General features: G+C 47.7%; 1 gene segment (V, D, J or C); it reads left to right on the forward strand.

Moving 5' to 3' along the window:
- The first annotated feature begins 5,804 nt into the window (after positions 1 to 5,804).
- Positions 5,805 to 6,944, forward strand: LOC120392882. The segment is given in 2 exon segments: positions 5,805 to 5,970; positions 6,382 to 6,944. Coding segments are annotated over 2 exon segments (447 nt in total).
- The last annotated feature ends 7,679 nt before the right edge of the window (positions 6,945 to 14,623 follow it).

Genomic DNA, 14,623 nt, shown 5'->3' on the forward strand with positions numbered 1-14,623 from the left:
GTTTCAGCATCCTCCGACTAACCTCTCTTTTCGCCAGGCTCCAGCATGGAAGATGCTGTAACTCAGACCCAGCCTTCAGTGTCAGGGGTGGAGCGTGAGTCCGTTTCCCTGGACTGCACTTATGAAACGGTTACTAGCAGCTATTATTTGTATTGGTACAAACAGCCCCCTGGAGAAAGCTTTATTTTCCTTTTTCAGCCATATTCTGGAGGAACAAAGAGGAATGAGGCAGGGGAGAGATTGTCTGTCAATTTGGAGAAGTCTAAAAGCTCCGTCAGTTTGAGGATCACGGCTCTGGAGTTGGGGGATGCGGCCATATACTTCTGCGCTTTCAGTAGAGACAAAGTGTTGAAATTGATAGGGAGCCCTGAACAAAAATCTGACACCTCTCCGCTACTGTAAGAAACTGACTCCCGCAGGTGAAGTTAGGAAAAGACCAAAGGCAAGAAAGGGGTTTGTGGCGGTGTGTGAGGGGGAGAGCTATGAAGTGGACTGAGACCTGCCACAGCTGGCTTCCTGGAGATGAAAACCTCTACCTGATTTCTGGGAAAAGGCAGCACCACAACGTGGAGATGGAACAAGAGAAAGGAGAATAAGATCCCATGTCTGGAAGCCGGAGTGAAACAAATTAAAAGACTTGAAGAAAGTGCAAATTTTTAACAGTGAAGGTAATTAAACATTGAATCAATTTACCCAGGGAGATGGTGGATTCTCCATCATCTGAAATCTTTAAATCAAGACTAGGAGTCTCTTCTCTACGTCAACCACAAGACATGGGCTGGGACAGTGCAGGAATCCCAACTATCATTCTCTGGCCTTTGTTAATGCAGGAAGTCAGATTAGATGATCACTAGCTCTTCCCACCTTAGAATCAATGAATCAAGGAATTTATTAATATCTCATGGGGGGAAGGCTGGGATGTGTTCCTTGGCAGTTAGGGACCCCAGTTCTGTTCAAAGTCAATGTATGCTTGGCATCTAACTCCTCTAGGCTCCTTTGGAAATCCCAGCTGAAATTCAGTCCTGGATTGACACTTATCTGCACTTGAGACTTCAGTGTATGGACTTAATTGTAATCTAGGGCTTGCATTGGCCTCTCTGCATAGGGGCAAACATCACCGCCTGGGCACAAGAGCTGAGTCATTCCTGGAAAAAGAACTCCCAAATTGATACTAAGTATCAGAGGGGTTGCCGTGTTAGTCTGGTTCTGTAGAAGCAGCAAAGAGTCCTGTGGCACCTTATAGACTAACGGACGTTTTGCAGCATGAGCTTTCGTGGGTGAATACTCACTTCTTCGGATGCAAGCAGTGGAAATTTCCAGGGGCAGGTGTGTATATATAAGCAAGCAAGAAGCAAGCTAGAGATAACGAGGTTAGATCAATCAGGGAGGATGGGGCCCTGTTCCAGCAGCTCAGGTGTGAAAACCAAGGGAGGAGAAACTGGTTCTGTAATTGGCAAGCCATTCACAGTCTTTGTTTAGTCCTAAACTGATGGTGTTAAATTTGCAGATGAACTGGAGCTCAGCAGTTTCTCTCTGGAGTCTGGTCCTAAAGGTCAGCCTGGACCTATCTACACGGGAGGTCCACTTCCTAGACACCACGGTGCAAATAAGTGGTGGTCACATTAACACCACCCTATACCGAAAACCTACCGACCGCTATGCCTACCTTCATGCCTCCAGCTTCCATCCCGGGCACACCACAAGATCCATTGTCTACAGTCAAACACTGAGGTACAACCGTATCTGCTCTAACCCCGCAGACAGAGACCAACACCTAGAAAATCTCCACCAAGCATTCTCAAGACTACAGTACCCACACGAGGAAATAAGGAAACAGATCAACAGAGCCAGATGTATACCCAGAAACCTCCTACTGCAAGACAAACCCAAGAAAGAAACCAACAGGACTCCACTGGCCATCACATACAGTCCCCAGCTCAAACCCCTCCAACGCATCATCAGGGATCTACAACCCATCCTGGACAATGACCCCACACTTTCACAGGCCTTGGGTGGCAGGCCAGTCCTCGCCCACAGACAACCTGCCAACCTGAAGCATATTCTCACCAACAACTGCACACCGCACCATAGTAACTCTAGCTCAGGAACTAACCCATGCAACAAACCTCGATGCCAACTCTGCCCACATATCTACACCAGCAACACCATCACAGGACCTAACCAGATCAGCCACACCATCACCGGTTCATCCACCTGCACGTCCACCAATGTAATATATGCCATCATATGCCAGCAATGCCCCTCTGCTATGTACATCAGCCAAACTGGACAGTCTCTAAGGAAAAGGATAAATGGACACAAATCAGACATTAGGAATGGCAATATACAAAAACCTGTAGGAGAACACTTCAACCTCCCTGGCCACACAATAGCAGATTTTAAGGTGGCCATCTTACAGCAAAAAAACTTTAGGACCAGACTCCAGAGAGAAACTGCTGAGCTCCAGTTCATCTGCAAATTTAACACCATCAGTTTAGGACTAAACAAAGACTGTGAATGGCTTGCCAATTACAGAACCAGTTTCTCCTCCCTTGGTTTTCACACCTCAGCTGCTGGAACAGGGCCCCATCCTCCCTGATTGATCTAACCTCGTTATCTCTAGCTTGCTTCTTGCTTGCTTATATATACACACCTGCCCCTGGAAATTTCCACTGCTTGCATCCGAAGAAGTGGGTATTCACCCACGAAAGCTCATGCTGCAAAACGTCTGTTAGTCTATAAGGTGCCACAGGACTCTTTGCTGCTTCTACAAATTGATACTGAGGCTGGCATTCTCAAAAGGGCCTAGAGGATTTAGATGATCAACTTCCATTAAAATTCAAGAGAGAGCTTGGACATTGAAATCCCTTAGGCTGTTTCAGAAATCACAATGTGGATGTTCAGTCTGCATTAATTTGAATGGAAATCAGACATCTAATTCCCTTAGCCTGATTTCAAAATCTCAGCCTGTGATTTCAAATCACAAGGAACTATAATCTGCATTGAAAGTGAACGGTTCCTCATCACCTAAAACCGAGAGCAAAATAGCAGAGCTGCCTCAGGCCCTGCTGGGTTGATCTGAAAAGAAAATGTAATAAAAATGGGGCATACCCTGTTCTGAAAGCAACCGGGCTTGTGATCATGTGCTGCCATCTAGTTGCCATTTCGTTTCAATTTGACAGCTGCAGGAACTAATGAAAAATTGGGCAGGAGTTTTTCACCACAGTTTTACTATCAAATATAAAGGCACATCCTCATTTCAGCCTGGGCATTGGAATGTTGTTTGGACATACAACTACTTATGTGTTTCAAAGACACACACCGAAATCTCTCTGTCACACACACAAACTCATAAAATCTCTCTCTTTCCCTCTCTCTCACAGACATCAAATTCATACATTTGTGAACTCACAATTGATGCACACAAAGCCACTCACACCCAGCATCACAAATATACCAAAGGTTTTCTTACATACATCAAACACCCACACATTCACTCACACACATGTCAAATTTTCTTATTTGCACACTCACAAAATGACATACTCATGCACACACAAGCTAGCACACATACCAAACTCACTCACATGCAGATCAAACACAAATACACACTCTCAAATTATCAAACACAACTTCTCTCTCTCTCTCTCTCTCTCTCACACACACACACACACACACACACACACACACACACACACACACACACACACACACATATATTTATCTGCTGAAACCTGGTCATTTTTGGCCTCCTTAGTATCAGAAGTATTTGAAAATCTGCCCCGTTTCCCCTGACTGAGAATAACCATTGCTAGACCCTTTCACCTCATAAAAACCTCAAGAAATGTGCCATTGTGTGGCTGAGGTTTGGGTTGCCAAAGAGACCTATAGGATCTAGGTAGCCAAACTTCACTGAAATTCAACAGGACATGGGTTCTTAATTCCCTTTGGTGCCTTTGAAACTCCCAGGCTAAATCCATTCATGTCTGTGTGGTGCTGAGATACTGCAGGGTTTGGATGGGGGTGGGGGGAGGGGGGAGAGAAAAGCACATTTTAAAATATTTTCAAAGGAGCCCAGAGGAATTAGTTGCTCAACTCCCAGTGGAATTCAAGGGAAATTGGGCTACTAACTCCCTCAGAAATCTTTAACCATTCCAGCCTAAAACTGCCTGCACTAGATATTTCTCTGGCTATATTACCAGAGTGTCTACCCACCTCACAATCTTCACTTTATGGGTCCATACAACACCTGTGAGAGGTGGGAAAGTGCTGTTACCCCCATTTTACAGCTGGGTATCTGAGGCACAGAGAGGGAGATTTTTAAAGGGCTCTAGGTACCTAGTGGGATTTTTCAGAAGTGCCTTGGTGCCAAACAGCCTTTGAAATCTATAAGCATTAGGAGCCCTGGGTGCATCTTAAAATCCCACTGGGCAACTCTTTAAAAATGTGGCCCTGAGTGATTTACCCAAAGCCACCCAGAATGCCTGGGGTGGAGGAAGGACACGAACCCAGGCCTTGGCTAGCATGATAGCCACTGGTCTCTGTGACAATGATGCCCAGGAGAGCCAACTGAGGTCACTGAATCAGGGTGAACTGCACCCCAAATGGGGCAGACAAACCCCCAAAGCTGGTGGATATTCCAATATTTCGATTTACCAAGCCAGCACAAAACAGCTTCTGCATTACCTCACTGGTTACTCAGAAGTCCAAACAATGCAGTGCCCTTAAAGTACCCAACCTCAGGCCTCCATCCAGACACACATGTCAAAGGTATGATGATAATTTCTGAAAATCTTATTTCATTATATAAAATAAAAGGTACTCCCAATCCCAAAGGATCAGCCACCCACACAGGTCAATTTATAACTTGGATCTTACCCAAAATACATGCTTATAACCAATCCTTATTAACTAAACTAAAATTTATTTAAAAAAGAAAAGAGATTTAGTGTTGGTTAAAAGATCAATTTACATACAAACTTGAATTTAATTCTTGAGGTTCAGATACATAGAGTCGTTGAGCTTTGTAAGTGCAGACAGTTCTTTTCAGATCAGTCCAGAGCTATTAAGTCAATGTCCATTATGGGGCCCCAGGAATTCTAGGATCTCATTCTTTGTGGCTTGCAGCTTTCCCCAGGAGCATCCAAGCAGATATGAGACTAAAAGGATCATGTCCCAGGATCCGTATACATTTCCAGAAGCTTCTCCTCCATTCAGTCCTGCATAAAATATTATTTTGATGCGATTCCTTGTTTTCCTAACATCACTGGCAATTAGCATAGGGTAATCGATCCATTAATCAGTTCATATATAGGTTACCACAACCTTCAGAGAAATATATATACAATAATATTATTTCAATAAAGTGTAAACATAAATGTTAATATTCCTTTTGGATCTTGAGTCAAAGCGATAGTAACAGACAACAATTGTTTGTTTACATCGCAAGACCTGAGTAAACACCTACCATTCTGCTACTTTAACAATGCAGGTTTTCTATTATAACTAGCATTGAATAATTCAAATTATCACTTGCATACTATTCTCACATGCCTCTACAGGTCGACTCTGGGTCACTTAGCCTGCAGAATTTTGCTTAACACTTTAACTACCATGTGTCATACTTTCAATGGGATATTATATTCGTAACATCACAGTCCCTCCTTCCTCATCGCAGATGGTGCTGTTCAGATATTCCCAAGGAATCGCCTCATGCTGGGTGCATTTTTCTACGCTGTGATTGTACAGCTCCGAGAAGGCAGCTGAGGTCAGCAAGCTGAGGCATCTACAGGATCGTAGGCTAGTGTGTGTGTCACATGCTGTGTCTGAGAATGAAAAAAAAATCAGGCAGAGATGAGGCAGGCACCCATTGCATCTCAGTTCCTGGTTGCTACAGGTGTCAGAAATTCATCTCATCCCTCCTGAGAATCATGAAGCTGAAAGTCCCCTTGGTCTTTCTTCCTTTGTACTGTAAGTTTCTGCTCAGAACACGCTGGGCTCTTCTAAGCCAGCTGCTTCGCTTGTAGGACATTGAACTAGGAACGACTGAAGACGTATCTGATTCAGTTCACGGCTCTATTTGATTCAGAGTTACAGCACCTATGTATGGGAAAGAGGGGCTGCCAATGGGACAAACTTCGTCTGATCTATTTAAAGAGTCATATCGCCCTGGGGTTCTTTGTTAGCATTTCTTGCCGCTTTTCAAGACCGGGGAAGATTCTAGGTAGCGGGAGATGGGGTGCATGGGACAATGGATGGACGGAAGGGTGCTTCAGAGAGAAGGATGGGGAGATAGCACATAGGGAAGAATGGTCAGATAGGTAGACAGGCAAAGTAACGCACCCTCGCCTACATTTTAACTGTTCTTTTGTTCCCCTCCAGTCTCCTGCTGCGAAGCCCAAGTGGTTCAGAGCCCTGAGTCGCTGGTCACTGGGGAAGGGAAGGTCTCCACCATGTCCTGCTCCTTCACCAGTGCTTACCGAACCTTCTACTGGTACCAGCAGCTGCCTGGGCAAGGGCCAACCTATCTGCTGACCGCGAGCTCTAATCAGAATGTCTCTGTGGGGCGGTTCATAGGCGAGCACCTGGAAAGTGGGAAACGCAGCTCCCTGCACATCACCGACTCCCAGCTGGGGGACTCAGGCAGCTACCTCTGTGCGGTGGATGCACAGTGACACGGGCAGAGCTGGGCTCAGGGCAGAAACCCTCATCCTCTGACAGGCATCTTGGCGGAGGAGCTGCAGGGGCAGATCCCCAGCGGGTGCAAAGCAGTGTAAATCCCTGGTAGCCAAAGGGACCCACCCTCAGCTGTTATAAATGGGGAGAGCCCCAGTGGAGTCAATGGGGGCCATATCATAAGGCGCTGGGGACTGGAACCCAGGTCTGCAGATCCTGGGACAGCTGTGTGAATAGCAGCGTAAATCCAGAGTCACTCCATATGTGTTTATTGTGGTAACTAGATTGCAACAAATCCGAGATACACGTTCATTTTCTTTCCCTTTCTCCCTATGGGATATACTTTCTAAAGGAAAGTTCGTTAGTAAACATTTCCAGTGGGAAAACATGTTCCCTCCAGGGAGCCGAATGCAAAATATCTCTGGCTTCAAAGCTGTAAGATTATCCACGTTTCAATAGCAACAATAAACAAACAAAACTAACCTAGCCCCTCCCCCACTCTCCTTCCTTTAGAAACCGCGACTCCTCTGTGGAAGCCGGCACTTCTGCTCCCCCGTACCCCTGTGCAGTTCACACCAGAGCCCGACAGAGGGCGCTGCGGCACCGACAGGAACGCTCCAGAAACGAGACCACTTTCTGGTGTTTCTAGACATCTAGTTCTCGCTCCATCTCCTCCCCACGCCGCCCCCCCCGCCCCGCCCCCTCCCGGGCCCGGCCAGACTTTTTGGCAGCGCAGCAGAAAGGTAGCTACCAACCAAGCACAGAGAGATTTGATGCTTGACGCCAGGAATCAGAATTTAATTTGGAGCGGAAGCAGCGTTCCCGGATTCCTTCAACCCTCAGAAGACAGAGCTCGGCTTCCCTCTGCGGGGAAAGGGCCTAATTCGTTTCTTCTGACACGGCTGGGGGCAAGGGTGCCTGAGTGGAGAGAAAATGGAGCCGCTCCGTGCAGAAGCGCAGAGACACCGAATCTCCACAGAGAAGATGCTTAAAACCCTGGTCTCCACGCTTGTGCTGATCCTTGTTTCCAGTGAGTCAGATTCCCACGTGGCATTTCTGGGCATTATTCCCCTCTTAATTTATTAATTTTCGCCTGTGTCCGGGTGTCCTTCTCGATGACACTTCACGCTGCTGCTGCTGTTGATAGTTTCCCTGTCTATGTCTGGGGGATTTTTCATGTTCTGTTGTTATTATTTTTTCCCCAGGCGGAGCGGTGGACACGAAGGTTTCTCAGCCTGCTGCGCTGTCTTTGCTGGCGGGGGGCAGCGCTGACCTCCCCTGTAACCACAGTGTCGCTGCCTATGACAGAGTTATTTGGTACTATCAGAGCCCCAGAGCTGCCCCTCGAGCTGTGATCTCTGGCTACAACTCAGCGGAGACATCGGGGCGGTTTGAACTGTCCATTGACTCCTCCCGCCGGTCCGTCCCGCTGCGCATCACCAAGGTGGCGGTGGAGGACTCGGGGGTGTATTACTGCGCCGTGAGAGGCACAGCGAGAGGAAATGCAGGACGAGCTGAACCGAAACCTCCCCGACTCTGAGAGTCCTGGGCAGGAAGAGAAGGGAGCTCAGATAATTAAATTACAGGCTGGGATCCTCAAAGGGGCCAGGAGAAAGGAGGCATGGAACTCCAGTGAGCAATAAGCGCCCAACTCCCTTAGGCGCCTTTGCAAATCTCTGTATCCAAAGCGACTCAGGTAATTACAAGCCTAATTGCTATTGTCTTCCAATAAACAGAAGGCTCCGAAGGGTCAAATTTGCAAAGATCTAAAGATCCAGAGCGGCACCTGGAGCGGCTTTGGGCTCCCAAAAGCTGTTTTGACCAGAGCATCTAGTCAAAGTCTGGGGCCCTGAGGATCTAGCTGTTGGGAGGAGAAATTCGAGTCAGGTTAGCAGGCGCCACCTGCTCTAACGCCCCGCCTACGTGCAGGATTTACATGGTTGGTAACGGATATATTTATTGGCTGTGTTTTTACTGATTGACCAAGAACGTGCAAAGTCCTGTAGCTCTCAACGCAGAAGGAATAGAACAGCAGGAAACAGCGTCTCTTGCTAACAGCTTCTCTTGCTAACAGCGCGCTTCAGGCAATACTGGCTTTTCCAGGGAAACCGCTGTGCACACAGGCTGCGGCTGGACTTTCGCCCTTCTCTCTGTTCGTGTCCGTTTTCAGTTTCTCTGCGTTCCCTCCCCACACCCCAGGCATCATTTCAGAAAAAAAAATCAGGGTGGGGAGAGCTGTGTCATCATATAGAACATTGGATGTGAGTATATTATTGATGATTTAGTTGGGTTTGGTCCTGCTTTGAGCAGGGGGTTGGACTAGATACCTCCTGGGATCCCTGCCAACCCTGATATTCTATGATTCCATGAAATGGAGCACATAGACCTAGAAAAAGTCTGGGAGGAGGCAAGCCAAGGTCCTGGGGACAATTGGTTCCTCTTGTCCAATAGCAAATGATACCCCCCCCCAACTCCCATCTGTTTACAATACCCGCTGGAACTCCCCCATCTTGAGCAGATTCTATTAGGTTTTGTTTTAGGTGTGTGGTCTCCTAAGCCTTTCTTAAACGATCTTACGTGCATCAGTTTCCACGAGGGTTTAACTCAACCCCTAACAAGGTTTTCCCCAGTTTATAAGGTTGGCTTTAAAAATCTGGTCCAACGTCTCTTTGGAGAATGGTACTTAGACTTTAAGTCATGAAGGCACCGTTGGAAAATTTACCCCCAAGCTCCAAGAGTGTAGTTCCACCTTCAGGGATGTAATTTCAGAGTAGCTCTGTTACTGCACCAGAGTGACTCTGGAGCCACTACACGGCTGTGAGTGAGGGCCCAGTTTACCCCTTTATTCTGTTTATGGCTCTCAAAAAGGGGTCTTTATAGAATAACACAATAATGACCCTCTTCTATTCAGCCCCATCACCCACCCAATCCAAATTCTTATTCTGCTATTGTATTATTATTAATCGTTAGCATCCCTACAACCAATCAACAAAAATAAAACAGAAAGTATATTAATACAATCAAAACCTCTAAGACTCCAAGCAGAAAGTTCGCACTTAACATGATAAGAGCCTTGAAGTCCGCTAAGGACTTTACTGCTGCTATCAGTAAGGTGTGGAAGACACTCCCATACTAAGGTGGTGGGCAGAAGCAAGATAAACCCCTAAAAATAAAGAGAGAGAGAAAATATTCTAATAGCCATGTTATAGGAGGGTAAATCCTTATTCCTTAAGAAACTGAATTTAAAAAAAATAGTATTCCTAAGTAATTATATTAGCCCGTTTTATAGCAACCACAAAGAAACCCTCCCGCTTAGTTCTGGGAAAGATTTTCTGAAATAATTACAGTCCATGCAAATTTACAGCTCCCCTGTATCTCTCTCTGCAGTTCACCAGGTTGCCCGGCAGAGGGCACTGCGGTACCAGCAGGAATGTCCCCTGTACAGACATGATGACACACGGATCGATTTCACCTCCCTGGGCTTTTCATTCGTGAGGCCACCTGCCTCCTCGCAGAGGCGGCGAGGAAACCCTGAAGGCAGCTACGACCAAACAGAAAGGGGAGGGGGAGGGGGGGAAATTGGCAGCGGGAGGCGCTCACCATCCCATCTCCAGCGGAAGCACGGCTTGCCTGCTTTTAAATCTCCGTCCCTCAGCAGAACCAGCTTCGCTTGTAGCTGCAAGGAAAGGAGAAGCGAACAACTCGTGGGGATGGTCAGAGAGGAGCGAGGAAGCTCCCGCAGACGAGTAGCAGAGACCCCAAGAGGATGTTAACAATCCGGTTCTCGCTGGTTGTGATGGCTTTAGTGTTCAGTGAGTTGGGTTTCCTATTTCATTTCTGAATGTCTCTCCTCCTGATCTCGTCCTTCAAATATACAATAATTCTCAGTTAAAATAATCTCACTCTTTTCTCTGTCTCCCCACATATCTTCCCACTATCCATCCATCCATCCTTCTTTCCCGCTGCAGCACTTCTCTCGCTCAGTCTCTCCTTCCCTCTCTCTCTCCTTTTACGGTCCTAAACGCCCTTGTTGAGTGAGCGGCTGAAATGTTTCAATGTGGCCTGATTTGACTCTACACACGATGCGCCAGAATCCCTTGGGTGGCTTTGAAAAATCTCAGCTGTCACATCCTTCATGCCAACGAGGATTTGTTTTTTCCCCTCCAGAAGGGAGCACTGGGGTGTCGGTGATGCAGACGCAAGGCCCCGTGAGTGTGTCCGAGGGGGAAGGTTGGAGGCTCCATTGTAGCTATGATGATGCCGCAGTGTATGCCGTCTTCTGGTACGTGCAGATCCCCAGCCAGCCCCCCCGGTTGCTCCTGAGGGACGTGGGACGCGAGGACTCAGATGAAGGGATCAGAAAAGGGTTCGATGCCACCCACGATAAAAAGAACAAATCCTTCCACCTGTGGAAACCGTCCAGCGACCTGAGCGACTCCGCGACCTATTACTGCGCCGCGAGCGACACAGTGACACGGACCGGCCGGGGAGCTGAGCACAAACCGCGCAGGGTGTGTGCAAAACAGAGGGGGCGGGGGAAGGCGCAAACACAGAACTTGGATCTCTGGTCACCGTCTAGCGCTGGGCTTCACCGGCTTGATCCAATCCAGGGCTTCATCTGTTGGAGACACTACACGGAATAGCATGTAACAAAATTAACATGAGACCAATACGGTCTGTCAAAGAAACTCACACACAAACTCTACCGGCATCACCAGGGGAAAGTTCACAGTCTACAGGGAACCTGGCACTTTGGGGTGGGGGAATATTTCAGTGCCAAGGAGAGGAAAATCGACCCATAGACAGACGGACGGACAGCAACATCCTCCTTTGGCGCTAGTGCTGCTGGGGGAGCTGGTTTATTGGCCGAGTTACTGCAATCTCTTTCCGTTTCAATAACTCCCCACTGTTTGGCGCCAGTTGAAAGTAAATCAGTGAGATTTCACTGCAGCGACCTGAGCGCCATTTGCATCGTGGAGGCGGGAGTTAACCTTCACAGCTGCTGTTACCAGCACAGAGAGAGAGAGAGAGGAGACAGGAGCCACAGACAAGGCATCTGTCATAAACAGACAGTTAAGGGTTAATGCCTCTTTTACCTGTAAAGGGTTAAGAAGTTCACCTAGCCTAGCTGACACCTGACCAGAGGAACCAATGGGAGGACAGGACGTTTCAAAAGGAAGGAGGGAGGTTCCCTTTGTCTTGGTCAGTTTCAGTTTTGGCCGGAGTGTAAAAGATCAAGGAACCAGCCTCTTATCAGACAGTAAGTTTAGAAAAGAATAAATAGGTTTGTGTTTATTTTCTTTTTGGGATTTTGTCTTTGTGCAGTTAGAGGAATCATCAAATTGGGAATTCTTTTGCCCTGGGGAACCTCCTCTGTGTTTTGAATCTGTTGTCTGTGAGAGTAGCTGGTATGCTAATCTCTCCCAGAGGTTTTTCTTCTTTTACCTTTCTTTTCTTTCATTAAAAGTCTTATTTTTAAGAACCTGATTGATTTTTCCTTGTGTTAAGATCCAAAGGGATTGGATCTGGACTCACCAGGAATTGGTGGGGGAAAGGAGGGAAGGTGGTTAAATTCTCCTTGTGTTAAGATCCAAGGAGTTGGATCGGTGTTCGCCAGGAAATTGGTGAAGAAGTCTCTCAAGACTATCCAGGGAAGGGAGTTAGTACTTGGGAGTGGTGGCAGCAACACCAGATCTAAGCTGGTAATTCAGTTTAGGGGTTTACATGCAGGTCCTCATATCTGTACTCTAAAGTCCAGAGTGGGGGTGAAACCTATGAGAGCATCAGTGCATGTCTTTGGTCTTTACCGCCCTGCCAAAGTCTCTTTGGGTTGTAGCTGGAAGGAAACGGTCCGAGCTCCCGTCTCTCTGACTGTCTCGGGGGCTGGCGCGAGAGAGAACGGGCAGCTCCTGCCCTGCAGGCACTGTGTAAATGTTTCACAGTGGAGTGTGGCTTTTACATTTTGACACAGACACATCGAGGACATGGGAGGGCTGCAACAGCCCCTGTGTTAGCGACTGGGCTGATTGTTATCAGTGAGTAAATCAACAGTTTCCCCCAATCTCTGTCTTGCCCAACCCCTCTCTCCTCCACCCTACATCCCCACCTCACCAAATGCACCCTCCCATCGCTCCTCATACACACTCTTCTTTCTCTCGATCCAGCCACACCTCTCTCTCCTTCCCCCTGCATTACTCCCCTCTCCCTGGCCCTTCAAAACACCCAGGGCAGTCACTAGATGTGGGCTTGTGAAAGGGGATTTACCCCGAGGGTCCCCCAGAAGTTTCACACTCACTGAATCAATTCTCTTGCTGGTTTTCACTCTTAGTGGCCCTGGGCAGAGACGATATCCAGCAGCCGGGCTCCGCAGATTTGGAGGGAGCCGAGCTGAATCTCACCTGCTCTCACCCCGCCGCCAAGGCAAGTGACAGCACCGTCTGGTACCGGCAGCTCCCAGACCCTGAACCCCTGTTTGCAGTTAGCGGATACAAGGAAACTGTTAATAGCCCTGAGCCGGCGGGAGCCCTGCACATCTCCGCCAAGAGAGAGTCCAGCACCCTGGCCCTGCACCATGTAAAGCTGGGAGACACTGTGGTGTATTTCTGAGCTCAGAGGGACACAATGGGACAATCAGGGGCTTTCCCACTACATGTCAATGGGGGAGCTTCTCCCGTCTACATAGCTAGTGCCTCTTGGGGTGGTGGGTTACCTATGCCAACAGGAGAAGCTGCCAGCAGGATATCTAATGTCTTCACTGAAGTGCTGCAGCAGTGCTGCTGCAGACTTTTAAGTGTGGACAAGCTTAATCAGGTTAATCAGGCTGATGGGAACCTCTAGTTTAGTGTCAAGGATCAGAGGGGTAGCCATGTTAGTCTGGTTCTGTAGAAGCAGCAAAGAATCCTGTGGCACCTTATAGACTAACAGACGTTTTGCAGCATGAGCTTTCGTGGGTGAATACCCACTTCTTTGGATGCAAGTAGTGGAAATTTCCAGGGGCAGGTTTATATAAGCAAGCAAGAAGCAAGCTAGAGATAACGAGGTTAGTTCAATCAGGGAGGATGAGGCCCTGTTCTAGCAGTTGAGTGAAAACCAAGGGAGGAGAAACTGGTTCTGTAGTTGGCAAGCCATTCACAGTCTTTGTTTAATCCTGAGCTGATGGTGTCAAATTTGCAGATGAACTGGAGCTCAGCAGTTTCTCTTTGAAGTCTGGTCCTGAAGTTTTTTTGCTGTAGGATGGCCACCTTAAGATCTGCTATTGTGTGGCCAGGGAGGTTGAAGTGTTCTCCTACAGGTTTTTGTATATTGCCATTCCTAATATCTGATTTGTGTCCATTTATCCTTTTCCTTAGAGACTGTCCAGTTTGGCCGATGTACATAGCAGAGGGGCATTGCTGGCATATGATGGCATATATTACATTGGTGGACGTGCAGGTGAATGAACCGGTGATGGTGTGGCTGATCTGGTTAGGTCCTGTGATGGTGTCGCTGGTGTAGATATGTGGGCAGAGTTGGCATCGAGGTTTGTTGCATGGATTGGTTCCTGAGTTAGAGTTACTATGGTGCAGTGTGCAGTTACTGGTGAGAATATGCTTCAGGTTGGCAGGTTGTCTGTGGGCGAGGACTGGCCTGCCACCCAAGGCCTGTGAAAGTGAGGGATCATTGTCCAGGATGGGCTGTAAATCCCTGATGATGCGCTGGAGTGGTTTTAGCTGGGGACTGTATGTGATGGCCAGTGGAGTCCTGTTGGTTTCTTTCTTGGGTTTGTCTTGCAGTAGGAGGCTTCTGGGTACACGTCTGGCTCTGTTGATCTGTTTCCTTATTTCCTCGTGCGGGTACTGTAGTTTTGAGAATGCTTGGTGGAGATTTTGTAGGTGTTGGTCTCTGTCTGTGGGGTTAGAGCAGATGCGGTTGTACCTCAGTGCTTGGCTGTAGACAATGGATCTTGTGG

This window comes from Mauremys reevesii, unplaced genomic scaffold (genome assembly GCF_016161935.1).
Source record: "Mauremys reevesii isolate NIE-2019 unplaced genomic scaffold, ASM1616193v1 Contig121, whole genome shotgun sequence".
NCBI classification, from domain to species: domain Eukaryota; kingdom Metazoa; phylum Chordata; order Testudines; family Geoemydidae; genus Mauremys; species Mauremys reevesii.